The sequence below is a fragment of the Vanessa atalanta genome, chromosome 2 (genome assembly GCF_905147765.1).
Source record: "Vanessa atalanta chromosome 2, ilVanAtal1.2, whole genome shotgun sequence".
Taxonomy (NCBI): domain Eukaryota; kingdom Metazoa; phylum Arthropoda; class Insecta; order Lepidoptera; family Nymphalidae; genus Vanessa; species Vanessa atalanta.
In genome coordinates, this window is record NC_061872.1 from 4,409,575 (window position 1) to 4,435,427 (window position 25,853).

The 25,853-nt window shown below is 33.6% G+C and overlaps 4 protein-coding genes across 5 annotated transcripts in view; 2 read left to right on the forward strand and 2 right to left on the reverse strand.

The window, feature by feature from the left end:
• Nucleotides 1-2,082: 2,082 nt before the first annotated feature.
• LOC125072640 (protein archease-like) lies at nucleotides 2,083-3,979 on the reverse strand. Its single transcript, XM_047683287.1, has 3 exons — nucleotides 3,760-3,979; nucleotides 2,938-2,962; nucleotides 2,083-2,495 (listed from the first exon to the last, which is right to left on the reverse strand). The coding sequence occupies exons 1-3, from the start codon at nucleotides 3,818-3,820 to the stop codon at nucleotides 2,105-2,107; spliced, it is 477 nt and encodes a 158-aa protein (XP_047539243.1). The 5' UTR covers nucleotides 3,821-3,979; the 3' UTR covers nucleotides 2,083-2,104.
• A 760-nt stretch (nucleotides 3,980-4,739) lies between these two features.
• Nucleotides 4,740-6,611, forward strand: LOC125072631. Its single transcript, XM_047683275.1, has 4 exons — nucleotides 4,740-5,159; nucleotides 5,735-5,824; nucleotides 6,044-6,151; nucleotides 6,387-6,611. The coding sequence occupies exons 1-4, from the start codon at nucleotides 4,932-4,934 to the stop codon at nucleotides 6,525-6,527; spliced, it is 567 nt and encodes a 188-aa protein (XP_047539231.1). The 5' UTR covers nucleotides 4,740-4,931; the 3' UTR covers nucleotides 6,528-6,611.
• Nucleotides 6,612-7,136: 525 nt separating this feature from the next.
• Nucleotides 7,137-12,778, forward strand: LOC125072618 (pre-mRNA 3'-end-processing factor FIP1). Of its 2 annotated transcripts, XM_047683254.1 has the most exons (10): nucleotides 7,137-7,294; nucleotides 7,392-7,622; nucleotides 8,624-8,804; nucleotides 10,368-10,511; nucleotides 10,722-10,792; nucleotides 11,410-11,545; nucleotides 11,727-11,744; nucleotides 11,816-12,108; nucleotides 12,250-12,311; nucleotides 12,506-12,778. In XM_047683254.1, exons 1-10 carry the CDS (start codon nucleotides 7,151-7,153, stop codon nucleotides 12,699-12,701), a joined length of 1,476 nt encoding a protein of 491 aa, XP_047539210.1. In that variant the 5' UTR covers nucleotides 7,137-7,150; the 3' UTR covers nucleotides 12,702-12,778. The 2 variants fall into 2 exon arrangements, with proteins under 2 accessions (XP_047539210.1, XP_047539219.1); XM_047683263.1 differs by lacking the exon at nucleotides 11,727-11,744.
• A 1,253-nt stretch (nucleotides 12,779-14,031) lies between these two features.
• LOC125075568 (pumilio homolog 2) overlaps nucleotides 14,032-25,853 on the reverse strand; it is a 65,668-nt gene continuing 53,846 nt past the window's right edge. The window contains exons 11-19 of the mRNA XM_047687282.1: nucleotides 23,702-24,218; nucleotides 21,166-21,352; nucleotides 20,512-20,612; nucleotides 19,306-19,522; nucleotides 18,667-18,835; nucleotides 17,943-18,101; nucleotides 16,533-16,727; nucleotides 16,198-16,403; nucleotides 14,032-15,451 (exon numbers count right to left, since the gene is read on the reverse strand). Of these exons, the coding sequence (XP_047543238.1) occupies nucleotides 15,220-15,451; nucleotides 16,198-16,403; nucleotides 16,533-16,727; nucleotides 17,943-18,101; nucleotides 18,667-18,835; nucleotides 19,306-19,522; nucleotides 20,512-20,612; nucleotides 21,166-21,352; nucleotides 23,702-24,218 (1,983 nt within the window). The 3' untranslated portion in view covers nucleotides 14,032-15,219. The remainder of the gene's footprint in view (nucleotides 15,452-16,197; nucleotides 16,404-16,532; nucleotides 16,728-17,942; nucleotides 18,102-18,666; nucleotides 18,836-19,305; nucleotides 19,523-20,511; nucleotides 20,613-21,165; nucleotides 21,353-23,701; nucleotides 24,219-25,853) is intronic.

Consider the following 25,853-nt stretch of genomic DNA (forward strand, 5'->3'; position numbering starts at 1 on the left):
GCTGAAAACGCTAACCTACGCTACCTATATAGGTTATATGTTAGAACTTATAATTTTGTTATCTTGTATAAGGTACTACCTACCGTAGTTATTATAAAGATTATTAATTTAAAAGTACTGAAAAAGACAGGAATTTGGTATCAAAAATTCTTGTATATAAATTAATAAAATAAATAAAACAAAATTGAACCCTGTATGACCCCACTTGTTTCGAAGTTCAGTAGAGTTATTCTGTAAGAACAAATACGAAATTCACCGTAGAACACGTGAGAGTGTGATATACAACACTGACTATAAAAATTATAAAATTTATAGGATACACGAATCAAAATAATATCGTTTTAAGTCAGTTATAAACATTAATTTCACGATTAAGATACAAAGTGAATTATTACAAAATCGCACCATTGAAAAAAGGTTGTAACGGCGGAAATATTGGGTAACACAAAAAAATATTACCTGAATTGACATATTTTCAATATTAAAAACAGTTAAAATCAGTAAAGTAAGCTTAAAATCGTTATAAGGTTAACCTTTCTTATGAAAAAAAATTTTGAGTAAAGCGTCGAACTCTCAAGAAACAAGTTAACAAAACATTGTATTTCTTTATATATAAAATTACCGTTACTAAATGATTTACAACTCCCAAACAGTTATTCCCGGAGTCAAACAAATAAGTTATTAAATGATTCGCCTATTAATTTGTTTTGTTTTTCTTGCCTAGACTATCATATTTTCTTTTTTAATATTGTAAGAAAATAAATATTAAAATTGATATATGAAATGTAGGTATGTAGGGCCTGCGATAAGTGCTACTATAATAAAAAATGCCTTTTACTGGAAAGTGGAAACAAATGACAACACCTTTTTTTCACCCTCAGGGACGGAAGGAACAAGTATTAAACGAAACAAAAACCTCTTTCTTTTCAATGTTAAAGAGAAAAAAACACCCGAATGAGATAGAAATATACTAACAATTATTTCTTGGAAATTCTTTTTTGAGTAGATAAGTAAGACATTATATTCGAGCTGACAAATATTTACTTCAACCTTTACAACCAAATTGTTTTTATTTCCGCTTTGATATGATTTTTACTATATTTAATCTAATAAGTAATTCTTCATTATATATATAGTAAAACAATTAAACATTATAGTTTTTCGATTTTTAGTTTATGGATATGGTACCCACCTACATTAATTTTATTTTTCATTCAACATCAATTCTTTCGAAAAAAAGAACCGAAGGTACATAATATTATAATTTTGAATTGTTGCTTGAATATTATAGTGCCATTTCTTTGCAATATAAAGTGTGTCACAGTTGTATTGAATTATTTCAATTACGTGGGTTCGTGAGGCGTATCTATCGGCATACTTTACGTGTACGTACCCAGTAATTTGAATTACGATCAAAACTGATTTAAAAATGAATAACAATAAATGTGCCTATATGTATTATTAAAACAAATACTCGGCAAGTACATGTCTACTAAATTTTTATAGGAATCAGATTTATTTTAATGCAAAGTAGTTGAGAGATTATTGAGTTAAATTAAAAGAAGGAAGTTCAAATTTAAAATATACAGATTGATTTACATTTTACTGTAGAATACACTATATACAGTATTCATTAGAATTAATCGTAATCACAAGAAACAAATTAAGTCCTATTAAAAGTATGAAATGAATACTTAGACCGAGACCGCCTTTTTGGTGAAAGGGCTTAAATCGTTTTCTTTATGCTTGAATTAACACTTATTTTTTCAATTTTTACATTGAGGTAATCTCATTAACTACTCGTCCCAATATAATATTTTTTTACATAAAATATTATGCAATTTAATATTGCTCTCAAAAGCATTGAAGTATTGTGAGGTAAGAAAGACAAATACTCCACCCTAAATAAAAACATTCTCTTCTAAATACTGATTTGTTTTATTATATAATATGATTATATAGATAACCATAAAGTCTCAAGCAAATTTTGATGAAAACTGTAATTGAATAAATTAATAAAACCAAATGTTTCAATTTTCAGTCTAAGCTTTCCAAAATAAAGAGTAAAAAATAAACAACATCTAATAAAAAATAATAAATATATTCAAATGTCAATAATTACAAAAACTTCATATTTATTATCCTTAGGTACATCTATAATTTGCATCGCCGAATATGTAATAGCCTTAACCTCGGTTCCTTGAGGATGTCTACCAATCTGAAACTCCTCACCAAAACACTTACAAACTATCCTAAATTCTTGTGTATTAAATTCTGTTATAACTAATTTCTTGCAAATAAGAAATGGTTCAACCGAAAATAGAAATAGTAGTTCATCAAGGAAATGATATAGTAAGCCCATCAAGTCATCAGCATTTGCTTCAATGGTGTGAACTTCTTTGATCTGAACATAGTCCATCTCTGTCATGTATGCAAACATTGCCATTCCACATTGTTCAAAGGCCTCCTTTAGAGTATCGCCCCATGCATGTAATCTGTAATCATAAATATTTTTCTATGATAGCAACACTTAATAAATTTGTAATAAATAAGAGCATTGATGAATTATTTCTTCAAATAAGAAGATAGCCATTTGGCAATTTTAAGGAGTACTAAGTTAAATCAGGGAAGTAAAGTAAAAATATAATTTTTTTTTTATTTAATATAAGGAATTATTTCTTAATGTTGTCTTAGATTTTCGCGATTATTACACATTGAAATAAAACTAAACGAAATAAAACTAAAACGGGCAGACAGAAGTCTGCCCGTGACCACGAACACTGCAAAGTGCTCGAAACGTCGGGATGTTAAAATAAAATAATTAATATACGCGATTAAATCCGTTAAAAAAAAACTAGTTTTATTTGAATTATTTCTTAGTTAATATTTTGAAAACTTAAGATGAGAAGAATAATTCTATGAATTATTTGTACTCACTGGACATCAGCTGTGTGATCAAGATCTGAAAATGAAAAGTACACATACAGTAAAATGGATTTATGATCAATGCATGTTTCAATAATAGGCAGACTTTATTGAATAATAGCCAGTAGTCGAATACTGATGGGTTATCCCATCAGAAAAATCACACAGAAATACAACAAATTTTCTTAAGTATTAGAGTTTTAATAACACCATGATTATACCTTGGATTTTATAGGTTCCTTTTTATCTCCTATTTAACTCCCTTATGGAATTAATATTTAAGACTACTGTAATACCTGATCGATCTTCATTCTCTTGGATGTTGATTTTTCAAAATAGATTAAACAATTTGTTTCACTTATTAATACAAGCCTAAATATAGGTTTCCACACGCTTTCAACCCCCTTAGATTAACCCTCTTTTGAAAAATACTTTCTTAGCGATTACCTACGTTCTATAAGGAATCATTGTGCAATATTTCATTCCGTAATATTTACAAAAAACCATTGGCACATTGTTTCTACATATATGTTGAGCTCTTTGGTATGTTTGGTCAACAACCATATTAACATTAGCACTATAAGAAACATTTATATTCCTTACTCCAATAATGCATCCTCAACTATGGGATCTAAGATCATATATTTCATCCCGTGCGACTGTAATTATGTTTCACATAATCCGAATTAATAATTATTGAGTAATATTGAAATTTAACCGTAAATATAATAATGAGTTATTAGAAATACCATGCTGAGAGGCTTGGGCAAGGTCCCACTACTAGTATTTTGAGAAAAAAACATTAGTATTAGGTTATGTTTATAAAGTCCTTACATTCATACTTCACCGGCGGTATGTTGAAATCATCCTCATTTAGTCCTAGTTCCTCGTCCATTTTGATCAAATGGTATTTTTTAACAATATTAAAAAAAACTTTAAATATATACCACTATGGAAAACTTAATGCGAAAAGATAAATCACATTTTATAAACTGTTGATATTTGATTGATTATGATACGGCATACTTAAGTCGTATATTTTATTGACAGGAGTGTCCTTGAAATTCTTGACAGATATCAACAAAGAATAGCTATAGAAATTTACTCTATGAACTCTATGCTTAATAATGTCTATTTTAAAGTTTTATAGCTAATAAAACTATCTCTACACATAGCATGCCTATCATAATCAGGAAAGCAGAACTACTTACTTGCTATATTAAATTCCAATTGTAATAAAATACATTTGGATTAAACAAAATAAAAACAATTGAATTATATATAAATTAAATATATGCAGACGCGTTAACAACTGTGTTTTATCGTTTGCGTGGTGATATAAAAAATCATAAATTAGTGTCGGCGTTTTCAAAACGATATAAGTGTAAATAGTTAAAAACTGATACAGTGGCTGAGATACATCGAATACGAATTCTTTATTTTTTGTTAAAAAAAAGAAAATTAGTGGAAAATATTGCTATCATTCTAATCAGTATTACACACGGTGGTAATTTATGCTCAAAATATTTATTAAAAAAAAATATGGTTTTGTTTTTTATTTTTGAAAAAAAAAATATTTTAATTTGTTATTTATAGGTTTGATAATTTTATCAGCCTTAATATTAACGAGTATTAATTGTTGTTTTATTTAATATGATGATATCGTCGCCATTCTGTATATTTACATTATTTAGCGTAAATATTAATATTTTCCTTGTTAAAATTTGGGTCTTAATAAATATTATTATTTGAGATATTTTTTACTGTCAGCTCGAAATAGTTACTTGACAAGTTGACAGTTATCAATGGTTAATGGTTGGCTACCAACTTGTCACTGTAGAGTTTGGGTGTGATGTCATAATAAAAAAGAAATGTTCTCTGAAGTGTTCTAAATTTGATTTTTTAAATTATACTGATACTAAAAAAATATATTAAACTCTAGACTTTTTTATTATCAAAGCCACCAATTCAATTTTTTTCAATATTTCTATTGTTATCATTTTAAAATGGATCCTATTGCAGTTTTGCAAAGTAGAATTGAGCAGTTAGAAGCCAAATTGGGTATAAATAATAATATCCTTGTTGAGGGACAACAAGGGGACTCTGCGACGACAAATTTACTTAATGCAGCGCAAGCAATGAACAATGCCACGGCAGGTCATGAGAAGCTTTCTGAGGCCAGAAATGTAGCGAGTGAACTAAATAACTACACTGATCCCAACTTGATTGAGAACGTCAGTAAATATTTCTCTAAAATTATATTAAGTTTTACATTATTTAAATAATTACTTAGTGTATAAAATCTTGTTATGTAAGTTAGAAACCATAATTACACAAACTGTTTATTGTTTGTCTGCAATGTGGTTTTAATAAAACTAGTTTTTTAACGGATTTAATCTGTCTGCCCGTGACCACGAACACTGCAAAGTGCTCGAAACGTCGGGATGTTCAAATAAAATAATTAATATACGCGATTAAATCCGTTAAAAAACTAGTTTTATTTCAATGTGTAATAATCGCGAAAATCTAAGACAACATAATGTGGTTTTAATATGCAATTTTCATATTTGTATTTTCACACACTATCACTGACATCTTGGCTTTAATTGTGTTCTCCAGATTGTGATAGAACAATGCATAGTATTTTTAAATTTAATTACTTTTTATAGGAATACAGTTTTTCTAAATGCAGAATATTATTTCATAGGAAATAAAAGAACACCATAAATAATCTGAATGTTAAATAATTTATATCTCGTATAATATGTATAATAAGTGTATACAGTACAAGTAGTTTCTATGATTTCAGATGCAACAAAATGACATGCACATGCATGAAGTACTTTCAGCAGAGCCTGTTATCCAACATCATTGTCACTGTATGCATCGCTGTAAACAGGTATTCAATTAAATATGTTGTCTATACAACTATTTAAGATAATGTTATCTAATATGCAAATAGAGCTAAATTTATTGGTAAGTAGACTTCTAACTTAAATAAATACAAAATAGTGAACAACATTTTCATTTTTAGCTTTCAAAAGCTTAAGATAAAAAACCGGCTATGCCCATGAATCCAAGGTTAGTTATTTAATAAAGCTTTGTCTCATTTTATTAGGCTGCTCCGGTTCTGGAATCAGAATCTATCCAGCAGGTACCACAAATGCAGACAACTGTAAACAAACTGCACAAGGCGGCTGCTCAAGTTAAGGCAGAAGCTGATTCTGTAAGTGTTCTTATGTAACTAACCTCTATCTACAGCTTCACCCTCAATTTACAATAAAGCTACATGAATTAATCATTTGTATACAATTGCTTTACTTTTATTGTTAGCTAAGAAATAGTTAAGCACTATTATTAATAAGATACTTTCTATATACTATCATCTTGATGACATAGATTTAAAGGCACACATTAAAATAAGAATTAAAAAAAAAATTAATCATATTGTTTTTCTGAAGGTATCGCATGGTATTCAAGAGCTGGCTGAGACATGTGGTGCGGCAGCATCGTCTGCTTCAGAAAAATTGGCATCTGTTGCTCAAAAAGTAGAGCAAGTGGAAGAGAAGATGTTCCCTAAAAGAAGAAATGGTCTGGACTAAATTTGGTCCATATTTCCTCGCTTAAAATTGTTTATTTATTTGTTATAAATATTTCAGTACCGTTTTATTCGAAATTAAAAGTATTATTTAAGTATTGTGTTTCATTATACAATTGGTCGAAATTTAAACAATATGAGCTAATCCAAAATAAAGTCATTGTTTTAAATTTACTTTTATTTTGAGTAATTTATTTCTTGTCATCTCTGAAAAATTAATCTTAGTGTCCATTGAAGTAACAGCCTAAAAGTATCCCACAATAGGTTAAGGTCTTCTTTCCTTGGGCACAAGGGCCGTGGCTGTTGTTAATACTGCAATGCCACATTCAAAATGTTACTTCTACCTACAGAAAATGTCAGGGCGGGGGTGATTATTATGTGGCCTAATTACTCGTTCGTCTACTTATTATGAATAAATAAAAGAAATCTACAGAAGTAATCCAGAACTTTGGGAAAACTATAAATAGTTGATGGGGTGTCAGTAGGTTAATCGGCAAATTAAAATTATTGGACCGTATAACGGCGTTCTTTTGACTGTTCATTGTAATGTTATTAAAAAAAACAACCACTGACATTTGTGGTTGTGTGGCATTTGTCAAACACTTAAAACACAATTATCAAACAAAAATGGCAGACGCTGCTGTTGAAACGGCTCCAGCAGATGAAAATGATGATAACTGGCTTTATGGAGATTCAAATAATGATCAAACAGATTCAGAAGCACCCAGTACAGAAAAGGAACTTACAAAAATCAATTCCGATGTAGGCGCGGTAAGTTTTAAGATGTTTATTTCAATAAGTCCTAACCTTTTCATTCGCAATAAATCTTGCAATACGAAAATAATTATTAATTATAACAATTGCGTAGGAAGGTGATGATAAAGACGAAGAAACAGAAGGGAATGAGGTCAACAACGATGACTCTCACTTCAACGATGAACATTTTGGTGAAGTTGACCGCGAAGAACAGGATCAGGCTAATGGAGATGCAGACAGTCAAGACAATGGAGACTCAGATTCGGATGACAGTGATGATGTTAAAGTTACAATAGGAGAAATTAAATCGGGGCCACAGGCGTATGCCAGTTTAAATATTAAGGTAATTAATTGATTTATAAACAATTAAAATCTATTTACTTTTTTGAGAACATACGCCATGTATTGAGTTATCATATTGAACATGATTTGTATTAAGTGAAGTTTATTGCATAACTTGTTTTAATAGTAACTAACTAAAAATCTAAATCTAAATAGTCTTTATACAATTAGGCTCATAAAGGGACTTTCAAATTATCTCATTGCAGGGTAGAATTAAATGTAAAGGTGCTGGTTTAGAAAGTAGATTCTACCAAGAAGAACCAGCAAGAAAATCAGTAGTTACTCTTTTCTATTATTTTAATTGTGTATGTCAGTAAAGTACAATTAAATTTATATTTATCCTGCCTAGAAATTAACACATACTAAGTCCCAAATTTTTTAATTATACTTAATATTGAAATAATATAATCTTGTATTAAGTAATATATCTTATTTGTCAATGTTTTTTTAAAATGTGTTTTACATTATAAGACATACATTTATAAGACCAAGTTAAAAATAACTTATTCCTCTTCCATCTTAATTTTTAATTTAGTCCTGATAACCCCAGGCTATGTTTGTAAGTTGTATATTGATTAGCACTATTAATTTAGAGAAAATTTATTGAAATTAGAATTGTTCCATTACTATGGCAAGTTGGTTCTTCTTTATATTTCTTGTATTATTGCAACATCAGTGAACTGATTCTTTTATTTGTCTTTTATATTTTAAATGCCAAATTTAATATTTTTTTTAATCTGTTAAGTCCATTGCTGCGAGTGGGGGACCAAACTAGGACAAATTATGTTATATGAGTTACTTTCTTTTTAGGATGAGTAATGTAAAAATTATTATTTGAAACTATCATAAATAGTTAAAGCTTTGGTAAATGTATCTAAAATGTTTGTAGGCTATAAAATTGGGTATTTGTGTTATTATTTTTATATCAAATTTGTTAAATAATAATTAAACATTATATGAATATTTGAATAAGCACCTTAATCATTTAATTTTAAATTACAGCGTGGTGTAGGGCTTGTAGCAGCAGGTGGAGAAAAACCCCGGACAGGACCAGCTGCAGGCAGCAAGGTGACTTTAGAGGATTTGGATGGACCTGGCAGTATCAATGGAGTGCCAGCTTTGGAGTTTAATATTGATACAATTGAAGATAAACCGTGGAATAAGCCTGGTGCTGATATATCAGGTAAATACATTCCATATGAATTAATTAAAATTATATTTGTTGTTATAATTACATCTTGTGATCATGATTTATTTTAATATCAATTAAATAATAATTTCAAAATGATTTAAAGCTGAAGAATATGAATAGTGAAACATTAGGCGGTATGATAGGTGGGCATTCTCCCCTAACCCTCAACATCACCAATAAATTCCGCATAGAGGACAACAAATGCTCAGCACAAATCAGTGTATTTGCACTGATATAATTCAGTGTTTTAGTTCAACGCTTCAATATTGACCAATCATAAGCGTTGTGGTAACAAAATCTGTTGGAATTTTAGTGCTTTGGGAAAAATAGTTTTTAACAATATATTATGATAAGTTTACTAATTATGTAGTTAAATGGTGTGTGTTATGTAGTGTATGTGGTGGGTGTTATGTAGTTAAAAGATCCTGGAATTCAAGCTCTAAAAGGATGTCATTCGTAATTGGAAATGGACATACTATTTTAGAATAACTCAAGTTATAATGGATAAGATCTTAATAAAGACGAGATGTAGCAATCGTTGATGTCTTTTAAAAGTTTCTTTCTTTCATTGGGTTATACTACAGCTCTTTTTTTCTTACAAAAACTCTGATATGAAAAATACATTTTATTCACATTCAATATTTTGTATGTGATATGATGTGTGTGTCAATATGATGACATGACAAAATATTTAACTCAATCAAAATGCCTTTTTTGTCGTAAATTGAAACAAGGGCGCTACTGATGGCACTAATACTAACAGGTTAACATTACGCGTTTAATGTATCTTATAAATCTATGAATGTTATCTAAGTATTAACTTTAAAGCCCCTTTAAGAATCTGCCCAGCTTCATTATAAAATAGTCACACCATCAGTACTGTTAGGTTATGATATCAATTTGCGATTCTAAAAAAACTACACCCAGAGCTTGCTCCTGAAATATGATTATTCTTTAATTTTTACATCACGGTAATAAAGTAAACATAACAAAATAACCGTTCTATTTTAAAGAAAATTTACATAGATATCGATTTTTAAGGTTACCATCCCATGCCCAAGACTTTCGTGACTGAAAGAATGTTTAACATGCGGTATCTGTTGGTCAGTACAACCGGCCAACCATAAATAAAAAATGAACTTAATATACCGCATATCTATAATTATCTACAATGAAATTAATATTGACATGTGTATTTTACTTTTACCCCGAAAAAGTTTTATAATATTCATGTACAGGTCGGTATGTTGTCGTTGTTGTTTTTTTCGTACACTACAGACCGAACTGTAAAAGTTGTTAATTAAAAAAAAAGATAACAAAATACTAATTTATTAGGGGCCGAGGTACCTCTCCGTTGAGCAAAAGTTTAGCAGCTTATTCCGCCATGCTGCACATATGTTGCAAATTATCAATCGACACACAGGTTTTCTTTCACAAGATGAATTGTAAACGTAAATGAGGCGTATGAAAGCTTAGAGATGCTTGTTCGAGTTTGCACCCGCAATCTACGTTTAAGATTCACGAGTGGTTATAATTGCTAATGTGTGTATTTAGATTATTTCAACTACGGCTTCAATGAGGTGACGTGGAGTGCATATTGCGAGCGACAGCGGCGCATGCGCGTGAACGAAGCGGGCGTGGCGCTGCACGCCGGCCCGCCGCCGCGCGCGCCGCCGCCCGACACCAGGCGCACCTCCGGTGATTATTATTATGAGAAGTTGATAACAATCATTATTTATGATTTTTAATTGGCATTGATTGGCTTGATTGAGTCTGCAGTTAGCTCTTTGTTGCCACTGTGTGAAAAAATCAATCTCTCAACACCGATTCGAACGTACCTAATTAAATACGTCACTAATAATTTAAAGCATTCAATTTAATTATATAACTATTTTCTCTTGTAACTAGGACCACCTAGACACGACGAAATGCCACCGGGAATGCAGAACAATTATCAAGCTCGTGAAAATACAATTCAGGTAAATCTACAAAAAGCGAGGAGAGATCCAATATTTGGCGAAATTGTAAAACAACATTTTTTCAAAAATATTTTTTAATAACTGGCATCAAGCTCAATATCATCAATCAGAATCGTAAAAATATTTTATCCTTACCTTAACGGTTTAAAATAACTTATTTATCGTTGACACTTTAACATAGAACATATTCAAGAAATCCTCTGGAGTAGTGTCACTGAAAAGGTGGTTCAAACATATCTGAGTAAAGCAAATAAGTAAACCTGCGCCTTGTACCTTTATAACCTTACACTCGTCTTTACCTCGTGGCTAATATAGAAGGACAAAGAGTACTTCGATCTTCGTCCCTTCCTTTTGTATCCTTTATGTACTCCCAAGTCTTCAACTTCACTCCGTGGAGTTTTAGATATCTCTCAATTTCCTTCAGAAATTAATTTGTATGTTGCTACGTAAGCAAATAATTATTGTGATTTGATAAGTATGAGTAAGGAGGCGTTAGGAAGAGAAATAATGTTTTAATAATAAATTTGCTATCTTTCCTGTATATATTCGCAAGGTTCAAAACAAATGAGTTACGGAAAACAGTAGCGCCTACTATTCCATGCCCCCCGTTCGCGCAGGTGATGACGGCCGAGCGGCGCGAGTACGGGCGCGTGCACGCGCGCGACGCGCCGGCGCCGCCCGCCGACTACTTCAGCGCGCCGCCGCCCGAGCACTACTACCCGCCGCCGCACGCGCCCTACGAAGAGCCCTGGGGTACGCTCCCTGACTACACCTCGGCCTCGGCCTCGGCCTGATGGCTAATGCTTATTGTGTCTATACGTATATTATGTGAATTACCTATTTAATTGCCTGAATATTGTATTGTCATGTTTCCCGTTTTTCATTAGTATTTTCACACAAGTGTTTGAACCATTTGTTTTTGTATTTCTTTCAGGAAAAAAACGTAAATATTGTAAGTGGAATTATTATTTAAACATATCAATATTATCTGTTTTGGCATTAAAATATTCATTACTCTTGCAGCACATCCCGAACAGAGTGGGTGGGCGCCGACTGAAATAAAGGAGCTCACTCCAGGACCAATGGGGCCTCCGACGATGGGACCCCCCATGGGCTTAACACCTCCACTGGTCAATCCGCACAACATGCCCCCCGCGCACGTTTTAGGGGCTCCGTTTCCCCCACCATATCGTTCGCACGTGCCTCCTCATTTACACGAACGTGATAGAGAACGTGACAGAGACAGGGAAAGAGATAGAGACAGACTCCGAGAACGAGACGACAGGGATCGCAGAGACAGAGATAGGAGAGAAGAGGTGGGTTCTTGTTTTCGTGCGAATTTGATTTAAAGAATCATGTCACTATTACCTGATACAAAGATATTCTACCATAAATCAAATTTGACGCATTCCTTATTAATTTTCAATATAATAGTTTTTTATTTTAATTATTTTTAGGAGGAAAGAGACCGGGAGCGTGAACGTTCACGTTCCATTAAACCAGATAGAATACGAGAGAAGTAAGTTACTATTAATGAATTTATTTCAAATAAGTTTATTATATTTTTCATTCATAAAAATATCAATAGACTAAACATATTTTTGATATTAAATTATAGTAGATACGCTGAAGAAGGCGTAGAACTAGCTATTAATTATTTGTTTTCTTTTATGAAATTTAGAATAAAAATAAATGGAACGAATGTTTTTTTAGATCGTATCGCCGGGAACGTTCTCGCTCAAGGTCGCGCCGTCACAAGTCCCGCTCGCGCTCCCCGCGACAGCGCGACCGGTCACGGGAACGCGACCACGAACGTTCGCGCGAGCGGGACAGGGACAGGTCTCGCGACAGGGAGCGTGGCATCAAGCCTAAAAATAAAGAGCCCAAAGAAAAGGACGAGGACAAATGATATGGATTACAAATTTACAATATGGGCTCTAGTTATAATTTAACTTGGAAATACTGCATTATAAAAGTAATAGAAAAGCTTTTTGTTTTATTTATCTAAATACAATATTACAAATTAATGTACATATTATAACCAAAAATCGCAGGAATAGCGATAAAACGGTTAGATTTGCATAAACCATGCGATTTGCTAATAGCTGTACTACATCGTTTATTACAAACTGTTCTTGATTATTATTTGTTTATTCGTAATACAACACAATGGTGTATTTCTCCAAAGTTCCGATAGCAACTTTACAAATATTCAAAGTGCCGTTTTTTACAAATCCATACACAATGATATCATCTGCACATTGACCACATAGTAAGCCGGGCTAATAAAACCTTTGTATCGAGTAATTACTTGTGTTGTAGCATGTTTACAAATAAATAAGTATAGCTTACATAGTATATGGGAAAAGTATATTAATAAGATTGTATGATTTTATCTACCATATACCTTAAATTGGAAAGTTAATGTGAAACTACACGCTTGGTGATTTTATTTAAATTACTATTGTAACGCTATATTCTAAACCGAACCGAGCCGAGCCAAGCCATGGAATTGAATAGCCGACCCAGTCTTTTCCGAAAGTTACTCATCAATTATGCAAAAGGGACTGTCGCCCATGGCAACCGATAACAGAAAAGAAAAGACGGGGTCGCTATAGCAACAAGGCGGTAAAATATAACGGAGTGAAAAAAAATATAAACGATTAATAATAAAAAATATATTATATAAAATTGTTGTTATTTGCCTTTCGTTTCACTATTCTGTTACTACTCAATATTAATATCCTAATGAAGATCCGAAGGGAAGTATCTATTTATCCATATTGAATGAAATAAGAAGACTGATATTAGCTTTGATTTTACGATTTCGTAATGTGCGGTTGCACGGTTCATCGTACGTACATACATACATTCGAAAGTAATACATAACTCACGCGATTAACGATTTAAGCGATTCGTTCCACTAAGCGTCTGAAGAAATTACTTATTGAATAAATAATAATAATTTATTGCTCCTAAATGACTTCCGACCAAATAGGTTAATTATTAATTATCATAATAGGACATTAATTCAAATCAATTGCTGTCCCAAAAAATAAATCTTATTAATTATCGTACTTTAATTTGAACAATATTTTTAATAAAATAACATTTGAGCAGTCGGGCAATAGGAAATAGTAAAAACTTACGATCACTGGAATCAGATTGTATTTATACTTAAAAAAAAAAAAAATTTAAGTGAGTGTGTGACAAAAGGGTTTTTTTAATAAAACGACGGGTACTTTGTAATATTATTACAGAAATGCTTTATTAATTAATGTCTAAATAGATGGATCATCATATAAATGTTATCTAGTACAACCTACAAGACGGGACGGCTGGAGCCGCGATCAGTCACACCTCGTCGCTCTCGACGCCCCGCCTTATTCCATCACATACAGGTTTTACAAATCATTTTGTTAACATTTTTGTACAGCCATATACAATAATTTTATTTTCAATTACATCTAGACGTAAAAAATCTGAGGTGTCGTAGGAAACTACGCTTCCTATAAAAATAATTACAGAGGGGGAATGAGGAGCAGCTACGCTTGTGACGTGCAACCGGCAAGGCAGACCTCGGACTACAACTATCAGTACAGGACTTTACAATCATCACTATAACCTATGCACACAACATAAGCATCGCCCGCTCGAAGCGCGCCCCAACCTCGGGGGCTAACTAAATAACTTAAGTTACACGTTACATAAAAATATACAAAAATATCATTTTCACAAAATTATAATTGAAAAACTATACATGCCGGCGCTAAAAATATTCGATAAGCTATGTACGATTTTAAAGCCGGTTTTAAACTTAAACGAGAGCTCGACTTGAAAACTACAAAATAATAATATTATAATCACGACTATAGTGCCGATTGTCTAGAACTGCCTGCGGCATTTTTCATCACTTTCGAAGATTCAAGGTCCCCTAGCCCAGCTAATAGTAAATCTACAACGAGCTAAATTACGGAAACGCGCGGATTCATCGGACCGCAGCCTTTCTTCGATTCATAAATTACACGAGAATGAGAGACGTTCAAATATTTATACATAGATTCATACGAACAACGAATAATACTAGAACACTTAAGAGCTAGAAACGCAGTAATCGCTACGCCGCGGTGACGCGACGGCCGAGCACCGGTCGGCGTCGACGCTGTACAACTATTGTTACAGTATACAGTAATCGTATCGTTCTGTACATCAGTCTGCCGCTACTATGTACAGGGCGCCGTGCCGCGCCCGCGCGCCGCCCACGCCCAGCGCTGGCCACGCTCGCCGGGCGCGCGCAACGCTGGCGGGCGACGACTCTATAGTTACAAATGTACAATCGCAAATATTCACAAAATTTATAATAGGCGGGGATACCCGCGCCGTCGCATCAGCCTATCTCCGCGGGCGTTAATACTTCTTTACACAGACTACAGGACAGGATTGGTCTGGGGCGGCCCGATGGGTCCCAGTTCCGGCGCCTTCATGAAGAATTTCTCCAGTTTGGCGATGATGTGCTTGCCGTACGTGTACTTGCGCAGCGATCCGATGTGCGGTCGAATCTTGTGCATTAAAACTTTGCGTTGCGTCGGCTCCGCTACATCTATCATCTTCTGAACTACGTAATTGGCGTATTGATCCTTCATCATCACATGGAGAGCACTAAAACAAAATATGATAGTGATAAATAAAATATAATTTAGGTATTTACAATGATGAAATTATTTCTGTGGCCTGGTACTAAAAGGCCTAATAAAATAAATAGATTTTGGTATTTTATAAAACATATATATATTTTTTGTGTAATATTGTTGATATTAGTAATGTTAAAATAATACCGTTTTAGCTTATTTAACAAAATATACTTCAAATTTTACTCAATAATGTACTTTGAGCACCAGCTATGGTACCTACACAATCTTTGTTTTTACTATCGTTTTACATAAAACTAGGCTTATTAACAACAAAAACCAAAAACTTTAAAGATCATGTCATTATATTATGTTCAATTGAGATAAAAATGCCTGGACTTAGTATTTATTTATTTTTAGGCGATTTATATAAATTTTATTGTACTTTATTGACATACTCTGTAATTAAAATGGTAAAAAAGGGTGACTACTGAGTTTCTTACCAGTTCTCGGTAGAATCTACTTTCCGAACCGGTGGTAGCTTTGCATTTAATTCGTATAATATAATATAATATAATATAATATAATATAATATAATATAATATAATATAATATAATATAATATAATATAATATAATATAATATAATATAATAATATAATAACATGACGTTTCAAAAGTGCTCTTAGGAGTCTACTTTTATAAAGAATATTTTGATTGATTTTATTTTTATCTAAAAAGGCACGCCTATCATAATCAGAAGGGCAGAACTACTCACTTGTCGTTGAAGCCGCACAACTCGTCGATGAGCAGAGCGCGCTCGTTGCGCGTGGCGTGCGAGACGCACTTCTCCACCACATTGGAGGCGAACTTGTGCTGCGACAGTTGTAGCACTTTCCCGCGCACAGCCGCCACCAGGCGCGAGCGATCCTCCGCCGCGCCATGCTCCAGCACGTGCTGCACCACATAGTTGCCGTACTGGTCCTGTGATTTTTATGTGATTTAGTTAAAAAAAAATGAGTGCTGATCGTCCGAGTGTTCAGCTCAGTCGAGTTCACCGGCTCGTATTCGACCAGTTGACCGAATCGACGATGCATAAATCTCGATGTGTACCTGTATGAGCTGGTCGGTGTGCGCGTGCAGCTCGCCGAGCACTGGCGCCGTCTGCTCGGGCGTGCAGTGCTCGAGGATGCGCTGGATCACGCGACAGCCGTACGGGTGCGTCGACAGAGCGAACACTTGACCCGCGAATGCATTGATTATGAACTGCAGTGCCGTGGGTTCAACGCATTCTATGCATTTTTGTACCTGCAAACGAATATTAGCATATTAATTTTGAAAATATGAATCAATATAATAGAATGTTATTTAATTTGTTATGCATACTTGGTTTGATTAAGTTCTATCTTTTGCTTTTCACGGTTATGCATGGGGTTAATATAAATGATAGGTAAAATATGTATAGCATGATTTTCTTTAGTGATATAAACAAATGCATAAATCTGAATTCTCTTCAACTATAAAAATAACATTAGTTCAAGTACTATACACATTTTACTAATATAATAGAACAAATCACACAGTTATATTTAATTCTAGTTGTTAGAGATGCGGGTGCTAGGGATAAAAACTAAACGATATGCTATTCCAGACTAATCTCTTTGCCAAATTTTTTTCAGATCCGTTCTGGCGTGATTCAGTAACAAATCAAATTGAATTCCTTTCTTCGATTTAGAACAGTATGACACTTACTTATTGATAGTAGTTTCATTCCCAAGATATGCTATCAACTATGATCTCATTAATTGTATAATAAAATTTTACACTCTAAATGATTCTGTAGCTAATATAATATATAAATATCATATGGATAACGGCTGCGTCATGATATACAAAGCATAATAGCATAAGACATGATACTGTAAAAGTAACTGAAATCGACTAAGCGAACCATATATAATACTTTTTTATATATACTTTATATAATACTTTTTCTACTTGTCAATTCCATTGCAACTTGGCATCAATAGGCCATGAAATTCAGCTAACGCAACTGAATATATTGGCTTGCATTTTTCACATTTGGTGTGCTAGATTTTACAATTTTAGTTTTCACTAATTTTTATTAATAAGTTTGTGTTTATGTAATGAGTACCATTTTCTAATAAAATAATTAATATTTTTTATTTTACATCACAAAATATGCATTGAGAGGAAACAATTAATATTTTAGTTTCTTTGAATGTATGCCTCCTAGGTTATAGATTGTGCAAGGGACAAAAACATCACGAAATTATAACAAGGAACATAACAAATTAGTTTAAATTTAAAAATACTACAATTTCAATGTAGATGCTTTCACTTAAATATTAAATATAATTTTATTAAATAGTTATTAGGACTAAGCTGAACGGGATTTTAATTTATATTTTTAATAATATATAGCATAGCAGTAAGTTAGTAGGATATAAAATTGTTACCGCAATAAATGAAAATGAGTCGTTTGATCTAGTTTTTACTCACAACGTGGTTTCCGTTCTGGTCTTTGACACACTTGAGTACGTGCCCGTCCAGCTCACGTACCACCTCCTGCTGCTGCTCGGCGGGAATCGACTCCAGCGCCTTCTGTATCACGCGACAGCCGTACATCTGCAGTGCCAGCGCGAGTACGTGACCACGCACCTGACACGTCACACAACCACATATATTATTACTTACTAGTTGAAGAAAAGGTTGAAGAAAGAAACTCCAGAATTCAAATTCTTGTTAAAAATATAGTTTGTTTGAAAATTTTGTTGTTCCAATTGAATATAATTTAAATATTATTTACCTCGTTATAGTATTTTTAATGAAAGAAATATCTTAAACTGTAGAAAATGTACACTACTACATGTAAAAAATCAAATTTCCTACATGTAATGTATTGTTTTTATAATTTTGATGAATATAATATCTCTCATGTTCGTTAGTATTTTGTCTAGATTGAGGTATTTGTTAAATGATCTGGGTCAAATTTATATTTTACCATTCAATACTTAAATAACATTGAACCTTTGATAAATCATAAAATTTGAAATAATATATTTTATTTGTAATATTAAACTTGTATGTTTTCTAATTTTAGCTCTGCATCATTTCTTTCTATTACATAAATGTTGTAGTATCGTTTGTTTGGATATATTGGAAAATAAAATTACAGAAGCTTTAAGAATTTAAGAAAGGCGAAAGTTAAACTATATCTTGCTACCTTTTGTGCTAATGTTGTTTTCTGTTCCGTTGTGCCAAACTCAAAAAACTTCTGGATTACATAATTTCCGAAGACATCTGTCATGAGGCTGTAGGCGGCTCCAATTATTTCATTAAATACCATTAGTTTTTCTTGAACTGTCGCTCTTTCCAGTTTTTGTTGTATAAATCTGAAATAGAAATAATTTATTCGCACAAACGTAATGTCGGTTTCAGACCATCACTGGTATATTTATTTGCCAAACAAATAGTTTTACTTGTTGACAAATTGATGTTATTTTATGTTTGCGCAAGCCTTTAAGAGGATATGTTAATCGACTTAAGCTAGTCACGAGTAAACATGGCTTTTTAAATATATTTAGTATAAACCTTGATTTTCGTCTTTCACATTATCTGCTATTCGAACACATATTACGAAACGCAAGTGTTCATTATATTAATGTGTATAAGCTTTTTTATATCGCATTTTTGTATTATATAATACACTTAGAAAATAGAAATTTATTTAATATGACAATGTAGCAATTTTTATCTTTTATGGCGGACCTTGCCTTCACCTTGAAAACTGTCTACAATTTTAAGTAAACAACCTTTATAAGTAACACACTTGCAAAGCAAAAAACTAGTCGGGATTGGTTACCTGGAGCCGTGCTGATCCTGCGAGAACTCTACAATGTGATTGGCGAGGTCCCGGAGCTGTAGGTTGGGGAAACGATTGTTGCGGAAGTCTTCCAGCAGACGCGAGCGTCCCGCGGCTGGTTTGTCACCTGCCACTAGGCCTCCTACTGATCCCACGCCCACGCCCACTCCTACGCCGACGCCGACACCTACACCGCCCACACCACCTCCTACCAGTTCTATAAGGAAAAAACTTTACTAAGCATGTACTCCAACTCCAAGCAACTACACTAACGAGTTAATTTAATTTATAAAAAAAATTAAAAGCTATATTTTTGCACGGAGTGTGCCTAACACTACGTGCAATAATTTAACATTGCGAACTGAGTTTATCCTAATACTGCTTTGAAAATAGTTTAACAAATAAGTTTAGATGACATAATACACTTTTTTGCATAGCTGTCGATTATGCTTCGCTTGATCGCACAAGTGTTCGATCCGTAAATATATTTATTTAAATCTGCAGCTATGAATTTTTGACAGCTTTAAGGTATCAAATAACAGAAAGTTTGATTGTAGAGCTGAAAAAACTTATTATTACGATACGGATACGGATTTACACAATATATATTTAAAATCTGTTAACTGCTATGACCTATCCATAAATATTTTTTTAATTAAGCTATATAGATTCTTCTAAGATGATTATGAATCTAAGTAGTAATTACCTACCACAAAACTACATTTTGCCTGATATTCTAAGTAATTTCGTACGTGTGATGCAAGATGATTGCAGCGTACGGACCGCGCCACATCAGTAACCCTTGTCCGGTTATAACAGACCGACCAATTTATTGTAACAACTGTCTTTATAAAAAAAACAAAGCGTAAAAATAAAAGCTATCTGGTCTAAAATATACAATGTCTGTCAAAACTAGGATGGTTCCGAATCTCGTCGCTCTCATTTGAAAAGCCTCGGGGGAGAATTTCGATGTTGTTCGTTTTTAAAAAACAAAAAGTATTATTGAGAATATACTTTTTTGTAAAGTTTATGAGATATTTTAGTTATAATTGTTAAAATTAAAATCCATTTTATTACGTCGTTAGTGTTTATGTGGATCAAGAAAACATATACCAAATACATTATACTTACATAAATCTCTGTAAAACGAAGTGTCAAAAGGCTTGTGAAAGCGCTGTAAATACATCGATCTAATGCCGTACCAACCTGAGATAGTTCCGACTCCACTGAGTTTGCTCAATAACGATGATGATGATCCGAACATTCCACCATTCGATGTTAGGCCTTGTGCTAAACTGCTGACGGCTCTGTAAGATAAACAAACACCTATTCAAGTAGTGGAAAAATGCACGTGTTTTATATAAGACACGTACTTTAAAAGTATAATGAAGAATGTGGAATTAGATGACCATGCTCGAATAAAGTTTAGCATCATTACAACTGTACATGGGTAATGCGGCTAACATGTACAATGATGATTTACAAAGCTATTTACAATGTTACAACTAAGTAATCCCAACGCACGCGACATAACTACGCCACACTAACCAGAAATGTATATACATCCATTTAAATTCCATCATTTATTTATATTATGATTGTTAATACATTATGTTAAGTATCGTCAATTATATCTTCGCAGGTAATTATGACATATCGCGGTAGACACATTCTTTTACCGGCAAATGAAGGTAAATAATAGTGTTAACAAGTTACTCTTTTAATTTATATTTTCATTTTATCACTATAATATATTAATTTGCATATTTGATTAAACGAAAATATAAATATATTATTTTTAGATTTGATATAAGACAATTCAGCGAGTGTGTCGGTTTAGGTGTGGTGTCGGCTCGGCACCTGTACTTGGCGGTCTCGGCGCCGGGCGCGGCGGACACGGGGCGCAGGCCGACGGGCCCGAGCGCGGCGCCCAGCGGCGGCGACAGCGGCGAGGGCCCCCACTTGCGCGCGTACTCCTGTAGCGCGACCGCCCCCCCGCCGCCGAACTCGAGCGAGTCGCGCCGCGTTGCCATTGCGCCTCCTCCGCCTGTAACAACATACCTCCGCGCTCCACTCTCCGATCTTCTTTCTGACTCCTCTCCTAGTCCGGCGCTCAACTCTGTACAATCTCTTATGTACAAATTTGAACTTTAGCTACTTTTAGATTTTGGCGTTTTATTTACAAATTATGGAATCCCGTTCGTTTGAGAGCAGACTTCAGGATTGAACTTTTTTATAGAGTTCTATATTAAAAACAATTTATACAGAAAATTGTTATCTGATATTGCTTAAATTGTTATTGGTTTATCATCTACTTCTACGCATGAGATATTCAAAACTAACGAATGAAAATGCAATACTAACTACTGTCAACCTTTGAAGGACGGTTAATCTTAAATAACTAATGTGTGCCCTTTGTAAAAATAAAATATTTCAATAGAAATTTTAAGAAAATATAAAGAAATGATAATGGTACACAATTAAATACATATATAAAAGCAATTACAAGGCGTTATGTACATTATTAGGAATGAAATACACCCAATTAATACACTGATAAATAAATGCAAGACATGCGACTGTAAAATGATTGGTGTGTAACGTTATTACGAATCAAAATCTCCAGATTAATGAAAATATCTCAATAGAAGGTTCACGATTTTGTTCATATATATTAAGATAACCGGGCACTTCATTTTTAATTAAAGAAACGTTGATTATATTTAAGTAAAATAAAATAATATCAGTAATAGCAGCGATACTTTAAGTCTTTAAGAAAAATCCTATTCTATACTCATCTAGGTAACCTCATTCTGTTTAAATAAAAAGTAGGTTGGTTTTTAATATAGCTTTTTAATAAGCAAGAACAACTGACCAATATAAATTAATTGTCATGTGGTCTTAAGCATGACGCGATAAAAACGGCCTATAAATATATGTATTCTTCAATTTCGCTTAGATATTGTAGTAGATTAAAGTCGCTAAGCAAACGAAATAAAAACTCATTTCTATGTTTTAAATCTCAACCACAAACCAGTTTTTAGTTCACTGAGCGATTTAAATGTGATTTAGTATCGCACTATATGTTCATGAAATATTTTGTTTTCGAATAACATTGAATCACATTTATTATAAACAAAGATACATTAGTAGTTTGTTTATTGCAATACACGGCAAATACAATTATTAATTAAGCAAGAGAAGCGAATACCTTTAAAGTATTAAACACTTAAACCAATTATTATGGAACCAATATCATGACGTTGTTTGTGTCTCTCTCTTTTAACATTCAATATAATATCTTGGCCGAATTTGTTGTTTTTCTTAACTACGTTAAGGTTGACGACTGACCTTGTGATTGCTATAAGTAAAATTAATATGATAATACATATAAATAGTATGACCAAAAAAATAATAATATGAAGTTAATTTGAATATTATGGTTCAATTCGTCTTATGTTAATTGTGGTTATTGATTTGCGTAAAAAGTATTTACCATAATTGCTACCAGAAAACTTAAACTTTTATCGGCGGTCAAAACTCATAACATTCAGTTATTTTTTCACTATCTGGAATGTGCATATTATTCTTTAATGGTATACATATTTAGAGATAGTGAAATTTAATAAATTGATTTCTAGAAGCAGAGTTGTAATTTTTATTTTATAGGTACGATATACGAGCGACGTGGAATGTAACCCTCACAAAAGATCAAGGTACGATTAAAAAACTTATGTGAATCAGTATTATTCGAATATGTAAAATTTACATATTTTACTATTGCTTGGTTTCTATTGACGGGCTTTAGCTTTTTCCGCTTGTTATCATTAAAATATTCTAGCTCCTATGCAAACACAATATTTTTTTAACTTTTTAAATATCGTTTTTGATCCTACATATTTCTAAATATTATACGAGAAAGTCCTAGCGCTGAATCGACAACGCATACGGTTTATTAGCACTGAATTAAAATAACTAACTTCTTGATACATAAAGTTGCTTTTGTTTAGACTATTTACAATGTGTCTGTAATAATGTGCAGTTTGTGTAAATTTGCTATTTCAATATTATTTAATATGAATAGTTTTTAAGACAGATAACACAAATGTCGTCCGAAGATAATGCAACAGATATAAAAATAATTGTATGAAAACTCCGTGCATTCCCCATAAATTAAAATCGAGACCTTCTAAAGTGGTAAAACTAAATACACTAAAATGAACCATTGCGTGGATAAAAGTAAATAATAATTTAAAAAAATGATAATGTTAACATTAAGAGGCCACTAAAAACATTAATCGAAAGTGACAATATTCGTTATTTCGTATGAGTTTCAAACTTAATTACGAAAAATAAGCATGTGTTTAAAGAAGGATAATAAGGGCTGTTGACTGACCAGGTTGCTGTTGCTGGGGCTGAGCGGAAGTGGGCGGTCCGGGTGTGGAGGCGGGGTGTGCGGGCGCGGGAGGGTACTGTCGTGGCGCCAGCACACCGCCAGGTGACACCAAACGCAATGGCGTACCGTTACGACCACCCATTACTAGAGATCCCGGGTCGTAATACGGGATCACGTATTGTCCCTGCCCGTTCACTTGCTGTTCGCCCTGCTGTGGGGTCAGTGGCCGGCGTGGTTGCTGCGCTTGCTGCTGCGCCGGCTGTGCGACTAGTCCTGGGTATACGCCCCATGGGGCTGCTACGCCGTAGTACGGAGGTACGCCAGTGATCAGTGCACTCACGTACGGTGCGCCCTCCTGGCCCGCGTTTATCACATACGGTGCTTGTGTGAAAGCCTGTTGGGCGGCAAGTTGCTGTTGCAGTTGGAATTGTTGTTGTTGCTGTTGTTGCAATAATTGAAGCTGTGCTGCAGCCGCTTGACCGCCGGCCGCAGCCGCTTGTTGCGATCGGAAAAGTTGCTGTAACAAAAGAGAAATGCATTCAGTCAAAAGTTGTAACATTATTTAAAAGTACATTACAAGTAAAATTTAAACAAACATTTACTCCATTCGAACAGTGTTCATACTCTTATATTAAATGTATATTGATAATTGAGAGCTTTTCGTTGTGAAAGAGTCCTATATGTTTAATTAATAGAGAACTGTATCGCTTATTGTTTTTTATCCGAGGTCGCAACGCTCGAGGGTTGCTCGCCGTGAAGCGCGCTAATTAACACAATCGTTTAAAAAGTTAATAACAAGCCGCATCCCTGTCCGACGCATATGCTGCTACTGGCTACCGGATTTTTTTCAATTTTTTGCAAATAAAAACATTCCATACTTTATGGAGATTATACGTTGCAATTAACTGTGAAGAAAAGATAAAATTCATGCAATCATATTAAAAAAATAACATAATAATTTGAACTAATGGTGTTAATCTTGGTAGGAATACTTGTAAGTTATTTACAACAAAAAGTGATGGTTGTGTAATATATATTTTGATAGCATAAAGGTATTTCGACTGAGGTGATTCAGAGTGTTGAGCGCTTAATGTGAGTGTGATGTCATCGTGGACGGGCGGCTCCATTTACCTGTTGAGAGGAGATTAGTTGGCATGGCTCCAGGGCACACGCCATTACTGTAAACACAGTGATACATCGCATACAACACAGTTCGTACCGGCTGCGTCTATTGCTGCCACCTGTCTACTCTTGTACCGCAGATTCGTTTACTAGCAAACGACCTTGGCACTAAATCGTTTTGTTTATACGTGAAAAGCTAAGCTTAAAAGAAGTATTTTGTATACATTTTTTTCAGAAATAGACACTAACCAAATAAACACTAACTAATCAATAAGATTATAAAAAATAAGATCTTCGATAAATGTGTTCGAGTATTTTTCCTCGTTTAGTCCTAGTAAGCTGTGGATACATTAAATGATTAAATTTCACCTATATAAGCAAAGATGTTAAACTTCAAAACAGATGCCAGCCATCATGGTAATTTTAATTACGGTGCTCCTATATCCCGTTGCCTATTTTATTTTTCATTAGCTAATTGACACGAAATGATTATCAGAGAGGTCGTAACTTCGCGGGCGGGTAAATCTTAAAGTCTCATTGGGTGGGAGATTCCGTTTGATCTCGTAGCGCGTCGCCTTCTGCTTCTACGGCAATTTAATTCATCGAGGTGGTGTAATTGGGCGTGCGGCGGGCGCGGGAGGCGCACGTGCGCTAAGCTGGGCAACTTGACCGCAACAAAATGAAGTCGTCTGTGCCGTTCGAAGGTGGCGGCGAGGCACCGTCTCGCATTCAATTAGACGTTCAGTAATCCGGCTGCGGCGAGCTTCGATACCAATTACAGGGTTATTAGTGACGGAACGTTTGTACACGACTCCGTCTGCTCATCCGATGCTTTATTATTGTGCGGTTTACGAAATCAAAGCTTTAGATATGTTTACATTTGAAAATTAATATCAACTTGTCATTTTAAATATAAAATTATATTAGAATGTAATTACCTCGCTATAGATGTTATCAATAACTATCAAATGCCTTTTTAAAAACTGATATTTGTACTTTTATTTTTTTTGTAAATATATCGCGGAAATAC